The sequence below is a fragment of the Mesoplodon bidens genome (assembly GCF_964165515.1).
Source record: "Mesoplodon bidens genome assembly, chromosome: 19".
NCBI lineage: Eukaryota > Metazoa > Chordata > Mammalia > Artiodactyla > Ziphiidae > Mesoplodon > Mesoplodon bidens.
The window spans coordinates 34,227,588-34,250,233 of NC_138179.1; the positions used below are offsets into that span (position 1 = coordinate 34,227,588).

Here is a 22,646-nt window from a genome sequence, read left to right on the forward strand (position 1 = left end):
GAGATCTGTTGTCGGAGATCAGTTATCGCTTAAAGGTAGAAATTACAGAGCTATTTTTCACTCACTGACATCATTTGGATGATATTATCTAAATTCATTCATTTATTCAACAATTATTTATAACCAGTATGTGTCAAGCACTAGTTCACAGAAAGATAAAAAAGATTTTAAAAAAAACAACACAGACCCTGCTCTCAAAGAATTTATGTCTTGGGTGTACATGAGATGACCCAGGCAGCATGGACAGAGAGGCTGAAGTCAGCATCCGTAGCAACACCATAAAGGTGGGCAGAGGAAAGAGTGCTTCCAAAGGAAATTCTGAAGTACTATTAAGAGAGGTAAAGAGGCAAATAGAAGTTGACATTATGTGGAAAAAAAAAAAAGAAAGAAAGGAGAAAAGTTTAAGGAAAGAAGTTAGTCACATTTAAGGCTGTAGATCAATTAAAGAGGGTGAGCCTACTTTACCAGACAGAGAGGAGCCGTTAGTTACCTTACTGCAAACAGGAGCAGTCAAGAGGTGAGGGCAGGAGCCAGATGGCAGGAGTTAGGGAGTGAAAGGGACATGAGAAAGGAGGTGACAAACTGGAGGTGGAAGCTTTCTGGCTATAAAAGGAAAGAGTCTGTCTTTTCTCCATTGTATATTCTTGCCTCCTTTATCAAAGATAAGGTGACCATATGTGCGTGGGTTTATCTCTGGGCTTTCTATCCTGTTCCATTGATCTATATTTCTGTTTCTGTGCCAGTACCATACTGTCTTGATTACTGTAGCTTTGTAGTATAGTCTGAAGTCCGGGAGACTGACTCCTCCAGCTCTGTTTTTCTTTCTCAAGATTGCTTTGGCTATTCGGGGTCTTTTGTGTGTCCATACAAATTGTGAAATTTTTTGTTCTAGCTCTGTGAAAGATGCCAGTGGTAGTCTGATAGGGATTGCATTGAATCTGTAGATTGCTTTGAGTAGTATAGTCATTTTCACAATGTTGATTCTTCCAATCCAAGAACATGGTATATCTCTCCATCTGTTTGTATCATCTTAAATTTCTTTCATCAGTGTCTTATAATTTTCTGCATACAGGTCTTTTGTCTCCTTAGGTAGGTTTATTCCTAGGTATTTTATTCTTTTTGTTGCAATGGTAAACGGGAGTGTTTTCTTAATTTCACTTTCAGATTTTTCATCATTAGTGTATAGGAATGCAAGAGATTTCTGTGCATTACTTTTGCATCCTGCTACTTTACCAAATTCATTGATTAGCTCTAGTAGTTTTCTGGTAGCGTCTTTAGGATTCTCTATGTATAGTATCATGTCATCTGCAAAGAGTGACAGTTTAACTTCTTTTCCGTTTTGGATTCCTTTTATTTCTTTTTCTTCTCTGATTGCTGTGGCTAAAACTTCCAAAACTATGTTGAATAATAGTGGTGAGAGTGGGCAACCTTGTCTTGCTCCTGATCTTAGTGGAAATGGTTTTAGTTTTTCACCATTGAGGACGATGTTGGCTGTGGGTTTGTCATATATGGCCTTTATTATCTTGAGGTAAGTTCCCTCTATGCCTACTTTCTGGAGGGCTTTTATCATAAATGGGTGTTGAATTTTGTCGAAAGCTTTCTCTGCATCTATTGAGATGATCATGTTTTTCTCCTTCAATTTGTTAATATGGTGTATCACATTGCTTGATTTGCATATATTGAAGAATCCTTGCATTCCTGGGATAAACCCCACTTGATCATGGTGTTTGATCCTTTTAATGTGCTGTTGGATTCTGTTTGCTAGTATTTTGTTGAGGATTTTTGCATCTATGTTCATCAGTGATATTGGCCTGTAGTTTTCTTTCTTTGTGACATCCTTGTCTGGTCTTGGTATCAGGGTGATGGTGGCCTCGTAGAACGAGTTTGGGAGTGTTCTGCCCATACACAATGGAGAAAAGACAATCTCTTCAATAAGTGGTGCTAGAAAAACTGGACAGCTACACGTAAAAGAATGAAATTAGAACACTCCCTAACATCACACACAAAAATAAACTCAAAATGGATTAAAGACCTAAATGTAAGGCCAGACACTATCAAACTCTTAGAGGAAAACATAGGCAGAACACTCTATGACATAAATCACAGCAAGATCCTTTTTGATCCACCTCCTAGAGAAAGGGAAATAAAAACAAAAATAAACAAATGGGACCTAATGAAACTTAAAAGCTTTGCACAGCAAAGGAAACCATAAACAAGACCAAAAGACAACCCTCAGAATGGGAGAAATTATTTGCCAATGAAGCAACTGAAAAAGGATTAATCTCCAAAATTTACAAGCAGCTCATGCAGCTCAATATCAAAAAAACAAACAACCCAATCCAAAAATGGGCAGAAGACCTAAACAGACATTTCTCCAAAGAAGATATACAGATTGCCAACAAACACATAAAAGAACGCTCAACATCATTAATCATCAGAGAAATGTGCAAATCAAAACTACAATGTGGTATCATCTCACACTGGTCAGAATGGCCATCATCAAAAAATCTACAAACAACAAATGCTGGAGAGGGTGTGGAGAAAAGGGAACCCTCATACACTGTTGGTGGGAATGTAAATTGATACAGCCACTATGGAGAACAGTATGGAGGTTCCTTAAAAAACTACAAATAGAACTACCATATGACCCAGCAATCCCACTACTGGGCATATACCCTGAGAAAACCATAATTCAAAGAGAGTCATGTACCACAATGTTCACTGCAGCTCTATTTACAATAGCCAGGACATGGAAGCAACCTAAGTGTCCATCGACAGATGAATGGATAAAGAAGATGTGGCACGTATATACAATGGAATATTACTCAGCCATAAAAAGAAATGAAATTGAGTTATTTGTAGAGAGGTGGATGGATCTAGAGTCTGCCATACAGAGTGAAGTAAGTCAGAAAAGAAAAACAAATACCGTATGCTAACACATGTGTATGGAATCTTAAAAAAAAAAAGGGCATGAAGAACCTAGGGGCAAGACTGGAATAAAGACGCAGACGTAGAGAATGGACTTGAGGACACGGGGAGGGGGAGGGTAAGCTGGGACAAAGTGAGAGAGTGGCACGGACATATATACACTACCAAATGTAAAATAGATAGCTAGTGGGAAGCAGTCACATAGCACAGGAAGATCAGCTCAGTGCTTTGTGACCAGTTAGAAGGGTGGAATAGGGAGGAAGGGTGGGAGGGAGATGCAAGAGGGAAGAGATATGGGGATATATGTATATGTATAACTGATTCACTCTGTTATACAGCAGAAACTAACACACCATTGTAAAGCAATTATACTCCAATAAAAACGCTAAAAAAATAAAAAATATACGTATGATCAAAAAAAAAAAAAGGAAAGAGAGGGGATAAGAGCTAGAGAGGGACTCAGGTTTCAATGCGATTGACGAGTACTTTGTTTTATATGGGAGGAAGGGGACTCCCTCCCAAAGGGAAATATACCCTAATAAGATCCAAAAGGGAAAGACACAGAAAGTGAGAGCTGACTGAGCAACATCCTTAAGCAGACAGAACACAGGAAGACTTGGATAACAAGGGGGACACCTTCCTCTGGGGCTGGGAAAAAGCAAAAGTGACAAAAGATGTGGACAAGTGTGTACACATTTTATAATTTATAATCAGGTGCTTCTGTTTCCTGAGACATATGGCAAGATCATCCACTGAGAAGTAAGAAGTGAGGTGAGCTGAGGTGACTCTGAGAATCTGAGGGATACAAAGAAGGCCTGCAAGAACTACGGAAAAGAAAAAGATAGGAGGGGACTTCCCTGGTGGCACAGTGGTTAAGAATCCGCCTGCCAATGCAGGCGACATGGGTTCGAGCCTTGGTCCGGGAAGATCCCACATGCTGTGGAGCAACTAAGCCTGTGTGCCACAATTACTGAGCCTGCACTCTAGAGCCCATGTGCCACAACTACTGCAGCCCGTGTGCCTAGAGCCTATGCTCTACAACAAAGAGAAGCCACCGCAGTGAGAAGCCTGAGCACCACAACAAAGAGTAGCCCCTGCTCGCCACAACTAGGGAAAACCCGCGCACAGCAATGAAGACCCAACTCAGCCAAAAAATAAATAAGTAAATAAAAAAAAAAAGAAAGAAAAAGATAGGAAGGTGCTGAGTAGGTAAAGGCGTAGGGTTGCCAAACAGCGTTAAAACAGAGCTGAGTTTCTATGGGATGAGTATGTAGCATCATCAATGGCTCTGATGCAAACAGAGGGTGAAGTGGAACAGAGACAAAAGTCACTGGCTTGGAGAAAATCAGAAACTGAGGGGCTACGGTGTTGGAAGGGTTACCTGTGTGTTTGCTGAAATCTCCCCCAAAACGAGAGCAGGAATAAAGGCAAAGACGCAGAAGGAGAGCCAGACACTGTGCCTCAATGGATGAGGGGCGGGTCCAGTGGCTAGTGAATAACCACTACACATTTTCCAATACTTTCCAGTTTTCTCCAGAATGTGAATATTCAGCAAATAAACAAATACGTGAGAAATATAAAAAAGAAATTCAGAACCAATTTAGTAACAATGGCCATATTAACTCTTCTTCAAATTTAAAACATCCTTTGAAAAAAAATGCACAGACTTGGAGAAAATATTTTAAAATATATCTGATAAGAGATTTGTAACCAGAATATATTAAAAAAACTCAAAATTCAATAATATAAAGACAACCCAATTTTTTAAATGGGCAAAGGATTCATATTGACATGTCTCCGAAGTAGATATAAAAATGAACAATAAGCACATGAAAAGACATTCATGATTCACATCATGAATCATCAGGGAAGTGCAAATAAAAGCCACAATGAGACACTAATGTGCACCCACGAGAATAGCTAAAATCAAAAAGACAATAACACGCATGGGCAACAACGTGAAGAAAACAGAACCCTCATCCATTCCTAGGAGTAAAATGGTGCAGTCACTGTGGAAAACAGTCTGGCAGTTCTTGAAAAGGTTAAACATAAAGCTACCACAATGACCCATCAATTCCACTCCTAGGTATCCTCCCCAGAGAAATGAAAATATATGTCCACACAAATACTTGCACCTAAATGTGCATCGTAGCATGACTCACAATAGCCAAAAAGTGGCAACAGCTCAAATGCCAATCAACTGATGAATAGATCAAATGTGGTATATACATACAATGTAATATTACTCAGCAAAAACAAACAGACAAAAAGGTAATGAGGTACTGCTACATGCTACAACGTGGTTGAACTTCCAGAACATTATGCCGAAGTAAAAGAAGCCAGACAAGAAAAGACCCCATCTTGCATAATTCCATTTAAATGAATGTGTAAAATACACAGATCTATGGAGACAGAAGGTAGATTAGTGGTTACACAGGGCTGGGGGCCAGCTGAGCGGGGAAAGGACGTGACCAGCGGACACAAGGTTTCTTTTTGGGGGTGATGGAAATGACCTACAGTCAGATTATGGTGATGGCTGCACAACTCTGTCAATATACTAAAAAAAAAAAAATTAAAATTAAAAAAAATTAAACCTGAAATTTAAAAAACTGACCTGAAAAAGGGATCCTTTCTTAATGATCTGCCTCCATATTTTTTCTCGTAGTACTGTAAGAGGAAAATCCACAGCACACACTGCAGGTAAGGCTAAAAGAAAAACAGGTTACAGCTCGTGACTGAATCATTTTGTTTTTTTTTTTTTCCCCGTGTACCAACAGAACCAAAACCACATACATCAGGTTCCTTACCATCACTGAAACACTTCATCACAATTTTTTTTTGCATGTCGTACAATGAGTTAAGAATAAATGTCAATAGATGGACATATATACACTACCAAATGTAAAATAGATAGCTAGTGGGAAGCAGCCGCATAGCACAGGGAGGTCAGCTCGGTGCTTTGTGACCACCTAGAGGGGTGGGATAGGGAGGGAGGGAGATGCAAGAGGGAGGAGATATGGGGATATATGTGTACATATAGCTGATTCATTCTGTTATACAGCAGAAACTAACTCGACATTGTAAATCAATTATACTCCAATAAAGATGTTAAAAAAAAAGAATAAATGTTAATACAAACCAAGGTTGATTTTTAGTAAAATGATCCTTCACATACTTTTCTACCTCTGTAAAGTTCATCTGTTGTCAGCTTCAAAAATTATAATTTTTAAAAAGCTTTGTTTTTGCTTCTATGGAAGCCAGAATTATCATTAAATAGAATTAATGACGTGAAAAAAACAAGTACATTAAAGTGGATGTATTCAGTAAGTGAAATGCACATTAGCTAGCATTAACTAACACACTCGACTTCTTATGCACCTTCATTTTTATGCAACGGAATAAAAACTAAAAAGAGAGTTAAAACCATATGACCAAACCACTCATAAGATAACATGCTAACACAGTTATTTCTTACCGATATAACAGCCACCAAAAGACTATCCCATGGGTTGTAGGTGTCTTCTTTTCTTTGAATATTCTTCCAAGAAATCTAAGACAAAAAGTTTTGAAAATTTATGTGGCTGTGATACTGTGATATAATGAAATGTGGTCTTTGACCACAGTTCCTGGCACAGAACTTCTAAAACCCTTGGAATTTCCTGAGTGACAGAGGGGATAGGAGTGTGTCTCATCGTATAAAACAAGCCCCTCTCAACCTCAGCTGAGTCTATGCTAATGAGGGGACTCTCAGAGGAGGATGGAGGCTGACTGACAGAGGACCAGCCAGACTAGAGAGCTGGAACTTCTGGCTCCAGGTGCCACCACCAGGGAGGGGAGAAGAGCGTGGAGACTGATTAGCTCATCCTGCCCAAGTCATGGGACCTCCACAAAGCCTCTAACACGGGGCTCAGAGAGCATCCTCAGGCTGAGAAGATGACTCACTCCGAACTGCACAGGGACAGGAGCTCTGCCCTTGGGACCCTTCTGGACCCTGCCAGCTAGTTCTAGAGCAAAGTACTGACCCCCGACAAGGGGTCCAAGTCAGACAGAATGTGGGTGGCCTGGGGACCCACGACCCGTGACTGGAATCTGAAGCGGGGGGCTGCCTGAGGGACTGACCCCTGAACACGTGGGGCCTGCGCTAACTCTGGTCAGTGTCAGAACTGCTGAATGTCAGGGAAAACCCACACGTTTGGTGTTGGAAGCGCTGTGCGCAGAGGAACCAATTTTCTTTTAGCTGCGACGTGTAGAGACGCTCGATTAAAATGAAAAAAATATATTTAACAGCAAACACGTCTTCTTTATAAATTAGCTACCTGTTAATATTTATAGCCATGTTTTGTAGTTAGATTAAAATCTTCCTCACCCCAAAATATGCCTATCAGAGTAGGTATAAATTAAATTATAAACTTAAGCCAAAAAAAAGGAGGGGAGATAGGTAAGGAGGTGTGTCAGTAGAATTAATCAGCAATCGTCCTAGATTAATAATTCATCACTTAATTTTTTTTTCTAACCACAGAAATTGTTTTCAATTAACCAGGCTTAATAAAATTAATTTGTTCCTCTACTTTTTTCTCGAAAAAAAATCGCTCAAACTTTATTTTTCCTCATCCCTGTATAGTACAATACACTTGAAAAACTCCCCCAAAACACTCCCCACAAACTCCCCAGTCCAACACATATGGTCTGCAGTCAGATCATACTTCTAATTTATGTACATCGTTTTGGGCATGAAAGACCATGTAATGAACACAGTCCTTCTCCTTTGAGAATCTGGAGTTTAGAAACATGCTTGAAAAGATTCCACAGTAATTTCACATTTACTGCTACATTAATAATATTTAAATCAAGTACTAGCAGCCAACGTGATTTTTTTTTTACTACTTCAGTACAAGAGCTAAGATCCCAAAGATTAGGCAGTAATTATTTACCCTTTTAAAAAAATATTAGAACACCTAACAGACCTACCTTTATGAAACAAATCAGGCAACCTAGAAGTGGATAGATTGGAATGGCTATGCACAAGGCATAATGAAGGATAGCTGTAACTGTATATCCCATAAAGTAAGTTATTTCGGTGACTGCAATGCAAGCCATTGCTGTCTAAAGAAAAAAATGAGAAAACAAATGAAAAGATGTTTAGCAATTTCAGACAAACTTACTGGGTGCCTCAGCATTAACTATGTCTTTAATCTTCTAATAAAACCTGGAACCACAGCAGATACTTAGCCAGAAAGTGTCAGAGCGCGGATACCAGTTTTTTGTAGCTGGCATCCTTGTCATGCTAGTTGTTAAATGCAACAAAATATCATCCCTTCATGGAGTGGATGGGGCTGAAGACGAATACACTAACAGACGCTGCTAGCTAGCTAAGTTCTGAACTTAGAAAAGACACAGTAACCCTTTCAGTATAATCATGAAAAGAGTTCATGACTTTCAAATAACCTGCTAGGAAAAGCTGAGACAAAATAATATAAAATGTGACTTACCACAGAATAGATAAATGACCAAAATTCTTTGGTATTTACAATGTTTTTAAAAGTGAAAGAAGTAATATAGGTAAACAGAATAACTGATGGAACATAACCAATAAGGCAAAAAACCTGGAAGACAGAAATGTGTATATTTATTTAAAAATATGAGTAGCTAACCGTACATATGATGTAAAATACCAGTCACATTAAATCACTAGGGAATAATTACTCTTCAAGTTTTATTGCTCAACAAATATCTCCAAAAAAAACGGAAACTGTAGCTCCTTGAGGAGTTACTCCTAAATCAATAAAACTCATGTTTTTAACTGCTAACACAATCTTGAATAAGCCATTTAAACTAAATACTATTTATAGCTCTTTTTTAATGTCAAGTAAAATACTGTCTCTTACCATTTTATTATGAAAAGCAAGCATAGCTTGTTACGGCTTTATCAATCTCCATCAACTATTAGCTTCCATTTTACTGTACAGCACTTAATGCACTTTGTAAATTTTTAAGAAAAACATTTATTAAGTTATAAGGTGGAAATTAATCTGTAAGGTTAGGATGGCCTCTGGCAAAGCTCCTAAGTTGACTTTCAGCAACCCCAACCTACCAAGCTCTGTTTTTGCTTTTTTCTAATATAATTCATAGGAAAGGATCTAGTGTCAGTCATTGACATATGAATATGAATATGAATACAAATCACACTCTTCCTTAGTATTTAGTATGGCTAAAGTATTTAAGCCATACTTTAAATTATGGAATAAAAGAGCTTCTGCTTTGTGAAATTATTTTCAGGCACAGAGACAAAGAAGACATTTAAAGGAAGGACTGTTTAAGTATTCCTGATTACATACAAGTAGGCAGTCTACATGAAAGACCACCTCAGTTTCAAGGAATTATTTCATAATGGTAAAGTTATTGTTTTTTTTTTTTTTTTTTCTTTTTGTGGTATGCGGGCCTCTCACTCTTGTGGCCTCTCCCGTTGCGGAGCACAGGCTCCGGATGCGCAGGCCCAGCGGCCATGGCTCACGGGCCCAGCCGCTCCGCGGCATATGGGATCCTCCCAGACCGGGGCACGAACCCGTATCCCCTGCATCGGCTGGCGGACTCTCAACCACTGCGCCACCAGGGAGGCCCAAGTTATTGTCTTTAAAAATCACTTAGGGCAATATAAACTGCATTGATTATAGGTATCGTATACAAAAATTAAATAGATGTCGGTTCTGTTTTCTGGAACGTCACAATTACTCAATCAGACAATTATCACATTTATAAAGATCTGGCTTTTTAAAATACCATTTTATTCATAAATAGCATGAATACAACTGATGTTAACTTACCACAGAAAGGAACTTGACAGCATAAAAATGTAATCCATAATGAAATGAAAATAAACTGCCTAACATCAAAGTAAGAACCACAGAGAATAAGGGAACGTCAACAAGAGCCTGTCCAATCCAGTATGCAGAAGGCAGAAGACCCGAAAGTTTAAGTTGAGTGTAAGCTTTGATCTAAAGAACAAAAAAAAGCAAAAATTGATTGTAATTTTAAACATCTTGCAAACGAAAACCTCTAGCAAATGACTGTAGAACTTTTAATTTTACATCAACAAAAAAGGTCACATTCTGTCAATAGGTAATAAAAGCCCTCCTACAGCTAAATATAAATTCCATTTAGCCTGTAATCTGGCTCATTATTTCTGAGGTGTAAACATTTCAACAAAATTTTTCAGCATCAGGCTACAGCAGTGCTGCTAAGAAACACAAAACTAAAATAAAGTAAAAGGTGTCATGGGGATTATAGCTGTGCAAATAGTAAGCAGCCAAAACATAACTGCTTTTGAAATTCTGTGGAAATAGAGAGAAAAACAGGTTTAAGAAAAAGGATTCTCACTTTTAAATACTGACCTTTCATGAAAGCACTAATAAATGGCCAAGTACCCGCTGATTTACACAGGGCTTTCAGCTTAAGTACTGGTGATGCATTTGAAAGCCATTTACACACTCCTGTGTATAAAAAATGTTAGCTGTTTCTTATTACCACAAGGGAATAGCATTTGCAAGTGTACAAACAGTAAACTTAAATGATCATTGTTTTCCTAACCCTCTCGTTATTTAATTTGAAATTTTAAGAATCTTTCATAAATCCAAATATCTAACAATCTTATTCAGTTGATTTTTGTCATCTATGAAACATCTGTTCATAATAATTAAATGTGTTATAAGAAAGAGCTAGCCATAGAGGAGGTAAGAGAAGAGCGGGCTATAAATATTAGTTAAGACAAAGAAGAGAAATGATTTAAAAAATGGACAACTTTCATGTTCAATGAATTAGAAGAAGGAAAATATAAATTTTAATGTAAGTATAAAAACATAGACCACGTCAAATGCAATGATTTTGGATAATCCATGCTTTTGTCATTCACACATTGCTGGTAGGAATGCAAAATGGTTCATCCACCCTGAAAAACAGCTCAACAATTTCTTATAAAACTAAACATGCAATCACCATACGACACAGCAAGTATACTCTCGGGCATTTATCCCAGAGAAATGAAAATTTACATTCACAGAAAAACCTGGAGCAAATGTCCATAACATCTTAATTTATAATAGTTAAAACTGGAAACAATCCAGATCCACACCATGCAATACAACCCAGCAATAAAACTTTTAAAGCACATGACGAGTACTCAACTAATAAGTGAGAGTTATTACTATTACCGTAATAAATGTATTTATACTCCATTTACTTCTTCTTGAAATAATAATTGCACTCACACAAGGCAGGTTAACTTTTTGGCTAAGATTTCTTATTAGTCAACTGCACCTGTAATTTTTTAACTGAGTCATTACCTTATGATTCTCTGCATTCTCCATGGCAAAGTAAGGTGGCATCGCGGTAACAATAACCCCAAGTAAAGCTGCTTGAAAATACAGCTCAATTTTAAAAACTATGTCTGTAATTTCCTGAAAGACAACCACAGAATAAGAAATAGAACTGGGAATCACTTTATATCATGTTACTACTTTCTAAAAGACTATCAAAACCTCCAAAGAAACATGTTAGGATAGCTACCCTAGACAACAGTCGACATGAAGCAACAGGTGGCAGAGTTAACACAGCGGGCTGTAGTACCAATTTGACACATTAAATAGCTATAGGATCCTGAGCAAATTACTGTCCTTCCATTTTCTTATGGAAGTACACAGAATAATACAGCATATTAATTAAGGTTCACCATTTAGTTAAAAATAATACTGTACGTGAGCGCAGTTAACCTGTCTACCAGTGGTTCTACGCAACGAACGTGACTCTCTGAGAATGACCTTGATGCCTTCACCGGTGCTTGGACTGGACTATGAGCCAGCTGGGATCTAGGAACCCTCCTTTTCTCCACTGGGAAAAGTCATACCCAAGCTCAGCTTCCTATGGAACCAGGAGCTTCTTATTCCCAGCAGGGGGGACTGTAACTCCGATAGGCCTGCGGATCCAGGTGCGGACAGCAAATGTTTCCAGACAACCTAGTAAACAGCTGGTGTCCCAAATGCAAACTACCCGGAACCACTCTCAGTGCCACGGGGTGACGTGGAAAGAGGCTGCGTTCTGTCAGCCCCGGCCTCCTGAGTTTCTAGCAATAAAGCCAGTTCCTTAATTTATGCCATATGACGTTGTAGAATTTGTCCCAAATTCTGGTACCTTACAGTGGAAGACCCAGACAGAACCAACAAATGTGTAAGCTGAGTAGCACAAGAAGTGGAGATTAACGAGATGACAGTTGGACTCAATTACACAGAATCTCATCATCGAAGGGGAAAAACGTGGAACGTGAACAAGATTATATCTGGGAATAGGGAACTTTAAAAGGTCTCACTCTTTCCCTCTGGTTTTAAACAACGGTATGGTTGTATGTCAGTGTTTGATGGAAAATGTTTAAGAAGCAAGATCTTCTGTAATAGTTACAGACACACACAAATGTCGTAACATCATAAAGACGTGCACGGGAATTAAACATTTTGAACTGTGGAGGACAGAAAACAAGACTGGGGAGGGACGCACTGGAGGTTTCACCTGTGTCTTTAACGATTTAATAACTAAGAAAAACCAAGATACTAACATTTGAAATATGTGGGTACTAGACACACAGTTGTTTATTTTCTGTAGGATTGAAATATTTCACAACAACAGCAACAAAAATCACAAGGGATGATCTACAACTTCGATGATGATTTCTATATCACCTATGCACTGCTGACTCACAAATATTTATTTCCTGTCCAGAAATCTCTCCAGATTCATACCTTCAAATGCCACCAGGATAACCAATCCCTCCACAGGCTCAAAGCTGAAATCAGGGGCTTCCCTGGTGGCGCAGTGGTTGAGAGTTCGCCTGCCAATGCAGGACACACGGGTTTGAGCCCTGGTCTGGGAAGATCCCACATGCCACGGAGCAGCTGGCCCCGTGAGCCACAATTGCTGAGCCTGCGCGTCTGGAGCCTGTGCTCCGCAACAAGAGAGGCCGCGATAGTGAGAGGCCCACACACCACGATGAGGAGTGGCCCCCACTTGCCACAACTAGAGAAAGCCCTCGCACAGAAACGAAGACCCAACACAGCCATAAATAAATAAATAAATAAATTTTAAAAAAAGCTGAAATCAGTATCTCCATTCTACCAAAACGAAGCCAAAATCTCTCTTCTGCCTATATTTTCAAAATTGGTGACTGATACTACTACTATGTACCGCTTTACCCCCAAAATGTAAGAAATACGATGCCTCACAAAAGCAAGAGTGATAGAGTATGTCACGTTTTTTTTTGGTTTTTTTTTTTTTTTTTTTTTTTGCGGTACACGGGCCTCTCACTGTTGCGGCCTCTCCCTTTGCGGAGCACAGGCTCCGGACGCGCAGGCTCAGCAGCCATGGCTCATGGGCCTAGCCGCTCCGTGGCATGTGGGACCTTCCCGGACCGGGGCACGAACCCGTGTCTCCTGCATCGGTAGGTGGACTCTCAACCACTGCGCCACCAGGGAAGCCCATATGTCACGTTTTTTAAGAGTTGCAAAACTCTATGAACATAATAAAAACCACTAAATTGTACATTCATATGGGTGAATCAGATGGTGTTTAAAGTACATCTCAGTAAAGCTTTTGAAAAACAGTATGGCAACAGAAAGCAGAAAATACTATTACCGAAAGATATTTGTCCATTTATTTTTCAACATATGAAAAACAATACCAGTATTCAGAGAAAAATGTTGACTATTTTCCTGGAGACTTAAGTGGCTTTTCATTTCTATAATCCAACTGTCTGTCCTAGAGGAAAAATGACTGGGTGACTTCTCAAGGTTCAATACCCAGCATCTAGATTTCAGATGAACAATATTAATTTTTAATTATCTAAATTTTTCTTCTCTGACTAATATAAAAGCTACTCATGCTTTACAAAAATATCAGTACCAAGACAGAACCTCCTTGACCATGAAGCGAACTCATACTAGAGACTCCTAAACCCAGGATGTGAACAATCCCCAGCTCAAGTTTTAAGACTAGGAGATGTCACAAGATGAATTTCTACAGATTTCATCTGTTATTATCACTTGGCTTTTAATAGTTACTTTATGCACACACGCACACACGAATAAATATTTTTAAGTTTGCTTACTTGAACGAATGGGGTATTCCAGATCTGGATGCTTTCAGTCACATTTGAATGATAAAGATAGTAGTTGCTAATGATATTCATCAATACAGGTAAAGAATAAACCATAGTACTGTTGAAAACAGCAGTAAAAACATAGTCCTACAATTCAAAAAAATAGAGTTATTATACAGTATACATAAATATAAATGAATATATGACTGCTATGTACCAAGCTTTTCTCACCAGCTAAGTTAACTCTCACTAACTGTACTGAAAACTGGTTCAACAAATCATAGAAATAATACTCAATGATAGATAAAAATAACCTGATTTGGAATCTAGATATTTTGATATTTTAAACAAAAAAATAACATAAAAATAATTAAATTCTTCAGAGCTTTATTTATTGGTCCTCCATCAGGGCATAAAATATATCCTAAGTAAACACAGCCAGCTATTTCCAAGAGTAAATTTTAATTTCCAACTAATAAGGTCAAATCAGCAAACAACTGATTTTAGAGAAAATATCTTAATCCCACACACTACTCTTACCTTTTCTGACTGCATCACATTTAAAGCTGCGCTGTGCGGAGCGGCAGACACGTAGTCACTGTCATTAAACATCGTCACCATTATGTTCTGGTTGGTGAAAAAGCTAAGAAGATCACTGATATCTGAGTCTGGTATTAGAAGATAAGCAAATAACAAAGATTCAGTTTAAATGAGAAACGGACACAGGCTTATAGTAACATTTAGAGCTCTCTTTTTGAAGAAGTATTTTCTCTCCATTAGCTAAGACATGATTAAGAACATTGGCTCTGGGACCAGTCAGCATGAATTCAAATCCAGGTCCAGACACGCAGACCTCAGAACAGAGCCTGACACACAGCAACTGTGCCCATTTCAGCTGCTGCTGCTGCTACTGATACTACTCGCATTCAGAGTTTACCTATAACATGTGAGATCTGGTTAAACAGTAAGAGTAAAAATCTATCTGGCAATTTTATGTAACAAGGTAACCTGCCACGCACAGAGAGGTGGGAGCCAGGGTGTGGAGTTAGGTGGCATCACTCCTGGAGGACTGCTGCATGATTTGAACAGACAAACTGTACAAATGTCAACTGTGTTACTACTTTAAAATAGTAAAACCCATAACCAGGTCTCCATCTATATTCTCTAAATAGCCTGGAGCTAAGGGGGAGATTCTGAATTCTGTCCGAGGTCTAAATCTATACCAACATGCCTGTTGAGTGGAAACAGTTCTCTGTCCATAATCACAAAAGCCAGGATTCAAGGACGGACAAGTGTGGCTTTGAGAGAAATCAAAAGCAAACAAAGGAAAACACTAGCAGTAAGTGAGTAGCATGGCCGGTGGCTCAGACTCCGCAACAAACCTGAGTGTCAGAGAGGGAGGTGCTTTTAGTGGTAAGACATCTACTCTTAACCTAGTGCCTTAAGTGATCTCTCATTTCCAGATGCCAGAGAGGCTGTGTCCTCTCGAGAAGAGGGCTCTATTATAACTGAAGGAACTGTATCACCTGTGATAACAGAAAGCTTTGCCAGGAGGATAAGATACCACCCAATACATACACACAGAGACCAGTGAACCCTAAAGGAAATGTGGCTTTAGGACCAACAACAAGGTCTAGGAAAATGTGAGATAGATAGAAAGACAGACAGACGGATGTAAGCAACTCTAGAAATACTTAAACTTAACAGAGGGGACAAAACTTTGAAAATACTCTAATTTCTGCAGATCAGTGAGAGTGAACGCCAAGCAGAAATACTTGAGATAATGTACAATTCCCCAAACACACAAAAAAAGTCACAATATCAGAGTGTAAGGCTCCATGTAGTACTATCTTTCAGCAATGTGAAATGTATATTAAAACCCAAATAAGAATTCTAATGGGAGCAATAAATTGAGAAACATAACATTTTCTATTCAAGAGTATTTTCTATCACTAAATACCTTCTTCCTCCAAAAGAATAAAGGTTACATCACAAACAGAGAGCTAGAATTGAAGAGTGATGATTGTAACGGCCATCTGTAACTGTCCCTAACTGTGACTATTATTTTAACACCGGGCAAAGCTTTTCAGTTAATAGTGAATCAAAAAGGAAAGATACTAGAATACAGGTGAAGTGTTGGGAAATGTTAAACTCCAAAGAATTTGTGCGTGTAGAAAGGGTATACGAAATGCAACTTTCCAACATATTTCAGCAAGATAAGCAAATGAAGCTGCTTCTGTTTTACTGTGAACTACAGAGTTAGCTCACTTTCCTCTTCAAGAACCTTGGGACTATAAACTATCCACACAGATGGGAGATGGTGTAGAAACATCTAATTCACGTCAAATTCTGAATTAGGTTTTAATATTTTGAAAATCGAAGTCCTATATCAGGTTTTTAAAAATTTATTCTGAGGTTTGCGCAAAGCCGTATGTTTAAAAATTTCTTTCATATTTGATTTAATTATGTAATAAAAAGAATCAATAGCAAATCCAAAAATATCCATTACAAATTTAATGTATTTGATCATAGAGATTTCTAAGACAATTGTCCTTAGTTCTAGTTTTTCAGATAGTCCTTAAAAATTGTTTAAACACTTCTATTTAGATATATAACTGCATAAATATTACATGCCGTAACTCTTTCTAAAGAGGGTTTTTCAACTTCTGAAGTTTATTCTGCGCATCATAAACTCTTGAGATGAAACATGCTGCTCTGAGAATAATGTCGCTACTCTTAAAAAAGGAAATTTTATGATTATATACAGTATAAATCAGAATATTTTAAAAACTGTCATCTACACTTAAACCAAAATTTCATTTCTGTAATATATTACTCAGCATCAGTGAGGAGTTTTACTTAATTTAGGTTCATGCACACAGACCACGCCTTTACCATATATATATTTCTAAAATCCAAATCTCTGACCTATATCTACCCCTCACCCCAGGCCCCACCAACACACATTCACAAACCTGCACATACTCTCACCGGTAGAATTTTGAAGAAGCAGACTTGTTCTGTATTTATCAGGTTTATCTCCAGGTTTTAGGAAGTATAAGTCTGGAACAAGTTTGATAGGAACAACAGCATTTTTAAAAGAGTGATGCACCAAAAACATAAAAATCTGAACTGCGAAAAAAATTAAAAGCAGAAGCAACCTGAAAGGAAAAAAAATACACAGTTCAAGGCACATTAATATGTAAATCTACAAAACAGTCTTCCTTCACATGACAGTTAAAAGGTACTCATTTAAAAAAGAAAAAAAAGAAAAGAAAAGAAAGAAAAGAAAAGGAAAAAAAAAAAACTTGAAAAATTCACACTTGGGAGTAGAAATTCTACTCTCCAAAATGGTCTCATGACAATATTGGAAAGAAAGCCAATATTCAATGATAAAATTAAAAGTTATAAAAGTATATTTTAGATCAGAGCCACGCTGAAATTTTTATAGGGCATGTAAACCTGTAGTTATAACTTAAAAAAAAAAAACCACATTATGTCACATTTATATCTCTATTCTCCTGAAGGAACCATTCCCTGCCCTACCTCTATCCTATGTACTCTCCAAATATTTTAGAAAATATATGATACAAAAATATTTTAGATACAGTGAAGAAAATAAAAATACAGTGAAAACTTCGGATGACTGGTATCTTTGAAATGTCATCCTAACCACATGAATTTCCATTTCTCCTCTACAGTGAGTTATAAGGGCCATCATGGGCAGCTGGCCCAGCACATAATTCTACTAACCACTCAAAATACCCTTCCACCTGAGAGACAGGTAACTTTTCATCTCAGCCTGCAAAATATCTCTACAGTGTGTGTGACAGGTGTCACAACAGTGGGTAGAGAGAGCTTAGGTTATCACACATCGGCATTTTATAATTTTCAGAAACCCTGTAATTTTAAGTCATTCTTAAACTGTTGTAAGTAGACCTATATCAGCACTGCCAGAAGCATACTGCGTTTAACTCTAGTTCCATAATAAGTTAATGGGTGTTTTAGGTTAAAAACAAAATTCATGATTAAAAAATATTTGGAAACTCCAAGTTAAACAAAGTTGAAATAATTTCCTTACCATAGAAGGGCTCATGTGTTTTTATATGCTAATGGACAACTCTTAAAGAGAGGCAGTGTAAGTTACAATATTTTCTACATGCACGGTCAATGCAGATTTGACCATGGAACACTTCCTGTAGTAGGCTGAATGTCTGTCACTCTCCTCCCAAATTTATACGCAGAAGCCCTAACCCCCAAAGCGATGGCATCTGAAGATGAGTCCTCCGGGAGGTCATCAGGGTCAGGCAGGGTCACGAGGGCATGGCCTCATGACGGGATTGGTGCCCTTAGAAGAAGAGGCCCCAGAGAGCTTGCTCTCTGGCTCTTTCCCTGTGTGCACACACAGCGAGTGAGCTGCAAGCCAGGAAAAGTCCTCAACAGAACCCGACCACGTGGACCCTGACCTCACTCCCAGTCTCGGGAACTGTGGGAAAATAAACTTCTGCTGTTCAAGCCACCCACACTTTGTTATTTTGTTATGGCAGCCAGAGCCGAGATTCTTTCATTGTTTTTTAGGGAGTATTTTAAGAGAGTAGTGTTCAATTAAATAAACGGACACATGCTGATTTAAACAAAGGTTTTTCTCTCACTAATGCTGACACAGGAATAAATCATGATGATTTATGATGATAAATGATTTATAATGACAATGATACGTGATTGACATTTCTTTGATATTAAATAAGTCTGGGCAAAAAGCAAATGAATTCAGCATATTTCAAACATATAACAACACTCTTATTCTTGATTATTAAGTTTTATTTCTACCGCCATTCTGGATCTAACAAGACAGCGTGGTGTATAAAAGTCCTTAACGTTACTTCTAAATAATTCAACATGTAGCAGCCCATGGGAACCTAACTGACAGAGACAAGGCTAAGTGGAAAAGACGTCATTTTGATCCCAGTTCTACCAGCTACAAGCCCTTTTTTATATTTCCGTTTCTTCACCTGATAAGGATAAAACTTATTCTTCCTGCTGTTTACCAAAAAAAGGTCATAAATATTAGTAATAGAGGCAGAACAATTGTGAAAAATGTAAATGCAAAATAAAATTTAAATACAATGACAGTAACTCAAAAATTACACAATTAGAGAAAATTATTTGTCACTCCCTCATTTTATAGAGGAGACCAAAAAAATGCTAGTTTTAAAAAAGAGTTAAGGCTCTAATGATATCCAATGAAATTACGAGAGGTATCATTTTTTTCTCTGACATTGTGACATTACCATTTTAATCTTTCAAAACTACACAGATTATTTACATATGTCTACATTTTAAAGACTAAGATGGTAAATCTACTTTGTATCCGTAAAAAAACAACTCATCAGATGGAAGAGCGATTATACTTACACTGATCTCACTGATTTGCTTTCACGTTTCAAGGTAAGGAAGTGAAACTTTGCAATTTTAAACACCTGCTGTTTCCAAACACTCATGGTGCTCACCAGAGAAGCCTTGGTTTCAGAAAGAATAAGCAAGCTCTGTTCCATTTCATCGAAGGGTTTTGAATGCGATTCTTCCTCTGGTGGCTGCTGAGCAAATACACTATAATCTATTTGCCAAACCAAAACGACAGACACTTATGTTATGTTCCTTAAAAAGATGAAAATCTTTCTGAAGCATGTAAATTTCAAAGCCGCACACACCTGGCAGTGATACAGGACAAAGGGGACAGTCCTATACTTTGGCAATATTATCAAAACTGAACATGTGCACAGCTTATGACCCAGGACATTCTCTCTCAGGTATAAATCCAACAGAATTATGTACAGAGGCTCACTGAAACACATGTACAAGAATATCCTTAGCTAGTACCCTATGCAATAGCCACATGCTGGAAAGAACCCAAATGTCTATCAACAGGTGAAAGAATAAGTCATGAAATATTCCTGTAATAGAAGAGTGTAAAACAATGAACGTGAACAAACTATTGTATAACCATAGTAGCTTGATCTTACAAACATTACATTAAGTAAAAGAAACCAGAATAAATATAAGCAAAAGAGACATGCTATATGACTGATTCCATTAGACCAAAACCTGACAAAACTACTGGATGGGGATAGAAATCAAGATACGTTATTTTCGCAACAGTGATTCAACTTAAAAGAGATGAAAAATAATAAAAAGAGACGAATACTGGTTTCGGTATGAAGAAGGACTTAGGCTAAGTTTAAGAAATGAGTAGACATTAAAAATTTTAAGAGTGGAGCAGAATAATGTATAAAATAATATTTAAGCACAACCTGGCTATCTTGGCATCTTACCAACTCAGCAGTCTGAACGATGACTCAGTAGATGGACAAGTCCAGGCCCTGTCCTCCCCTGACAGAGCGGCTAATCAAACTAAAAGCAGGTCCTGAGATACTGCATATCACAATCATAATGCTCAGTGGGCTCCAACTGGCCTTCTACAGAATTTGATATACACTAATGTTTAAAAAATAAAACAATTAAAATCGACCAAACTGAAAGCAAGCTGATGTTAGAGGTAAATTTATTTTGCATAATGGGCTTAAAGGTACTATAGAGAAAAGTGAATAATACCTGAACAGAGCTCACCCTTCTCATTCTTATTCCCACTTCCCAGACGTTTCTAGAAACTACTTCGTATGCCTCGAAGTACTGAGCACCACACACACAAGCACCTTCTCCCTCTAGCTCTCTCTGCCACCCTCGGTATCACAGACCTATGCACTGTTAACTCACTCTACATCCTGACCTCTAGCTCCCTTTGTTTCTTCCATTGCCATACCTTTATCTCTACTCAGTTTCATCAAACTGACGGATGCCCAAATTTAAGGTCTTGCTCTCGCTCCAACTGACCCAACATTTCCACGTGAACTTCCCTTCTCTAGCTGCAATCCGCCCCTACGTCCTCATCGTAAACTGGCCTTTCTTCCTCCACGTTTGAGAGAAACATCCCTTTCCCTTCACTCTCAGGACCCAGCACCACACCAGTCTCGCTACTCTTAACCCATTCTCAGCTTAAACCACACGGATCTCGACCACACCACTAAAGTCACTCGTGTCAAGGTCATGACCGGCTCCCACCCGTCCACATTCCCCATCTTCTAAGCTACCAAAACCCCCTTTTCTGCCGCCATCTTCCTCTTCACAGCAGTCAGCAGAGAACCGCCCACTCGCTCTTCCCTCAAACACCACGCTGCCCCAGCCCCCGCATCTCCTTTCATGAAGACAGAAAGAGCGCCACTGGTGCCCTCCCGGTCAGCCCTCCCTGGCCCTTTACTGCCCACCCTCGGGGCTTCCCTCCACTGCGTCCGCGCTCGCCACCGAAGCACCTCATCCAGTCCCACAGGGCCATCGGTACACAGGCGGATCCAGCGTTTGTATCTTGAGCCCAACGCCCTCCTTTAGCTCCAAGTGTGTGAATCAAACAGCCCACGGGTATCCTCTCCACTGGGATGTCTACTAAACCTCTCAACAGTATAACCAAAATTCACACCTGGAGTCCTTCTTTCCACAAACCTGCTGCTCCCCCTTTCTCAGGAAAGGGCAATTCCATTTCCAGTTCTCAAGCCAAAAGCTTAGACACTGTTCTTGACCTCCCGTTCCTCAGCCCCTAACCCATCATCAGCAAGTTACCGCAGCGCCTCTAGGAGAAGCCCGCGCTGTGCATGGTCCCCTATTGTCACAGCCATCCTAGTTCAAACTGAGACGAACTGCAATAGCTTCCTAGCTGCGCTTCTGCTTCCAAACTTCCCTTAAATCCACTCATCATTCAACACCCCGAATGCAGTTTCTAAAAATGCAAATCAGGTCACGCTACCCCTTTGCTTTCAAACTCTCTGGTAGCTTCATATCACACTAAGAAAACAAACAAAATGCTTTTCCAGACTAAACATGTTCAAAGACTAAATATGATGTGGCCCCGAGCCTCCAGCTCTGAGCTCACTACGTGCTACCTTCTCCTTGGCTCTCCACGGTGGCCCTTCTTTGTCATCAGAAACATCCAACCCATCCCTCAGCCAACACCTCTGCAGTAGCGAGTCCCTTTATCTGGAAGGCTCTGCAATGAAATCTCACTTTTCTTGCCATTCAGGCCTCACTTTGAATATCATCCCAACCCAGTCCGCCCTGAGATGCCATCTAAGTAAGCTACCTGCCTCCTGAGACCGCCCCACTAATCCCTTCATAACCCCTATCACTCTCTGTAAATATCTATTTACCTGTTTATTTCTACCCTTTCTTTCCCAAAATATAAATTCCACATGCTTCTACAATTATTTGTCTTGATCACTACCTGTCCGGCTCATTGCCTAAAATCTGCCGTTAGTTTTGTTTTTACCTGCTTGGTCAATTTCCGCTTCAACTTCTAGCTTTAAGAATACATCTTCCAAAGTCGTCATGGAAACACCATAAGAAATAACACCCAAATCTGAATGAGTGTCTAGAGCAGCGAATAAACCTAAGGGAGAAAAATGAAAGAGCGCTGTGTCATTAAGCACACTATCATGAATTATTCTAAAATGTCGTTTTAAAATAGCACACGACTGAA

General features: G+C 38.8%; 1 protein-coding gene across 5 annotated transcripts in view; it reads right to left on the reverse strand.

Annotated features, from left to right (window-relative positions):
* ABCA5 (ATP binding cassette subfamily A member 5) overlaps window positions 1–22,646 on the reverse strand; it is a 64,695-nt gene that overhangs the window by 8,738 nt on the left and 33,311 nt on the right. For all 5 annotated transcript variants that reach the window (XM_081220466.1, XM_081220467.1, XM_081220468.1 and 2 more), the window contains 11 exons: window positions 22,437–22,556; window positions 19,478–19,679; window positions 17,054–17,223; window positions 14,603–14,730; window positions 14,072–14,209; window positions 11,265–11,378; window positions 9,750–9,920; window positions 8,418–8,531; window positions 7,897–8,031; window positions 6,404–6,478; window positions 5,543–5,634 (listed from right to left, as the gene is read on the reverse strand). In XM_081220466.1, the coding sequence (XP_081076592.1) occupies window positions 5,543–5,634; window positions 6,404–6,478; window positions 7,897–8,031; window positions 8,418–8,531; window positions 9,750–9,920; window positions 11,265–11,378; window positions 14,072–14,209; window positions 14,603–14,730; window positions 17,054–17,223; window positions 19,478–19,679; window positions 22,437–22,556 (1,459 nt within the window). The remainder of the gene's footprint in view (window positions 1–5,542; window positions 5,635–6,403; window positions 6,479–7,896; window positions 8,032–8,417; window positions 8,532–9,749; window positions 9,921–11,264; window positions 11,379–14,071; window positions 14,210–14,602; window positions 14,731–17,053; window positions 17,224–19,477; window positions 19,680–22,436; window positions 22,557–22,646) is intronic.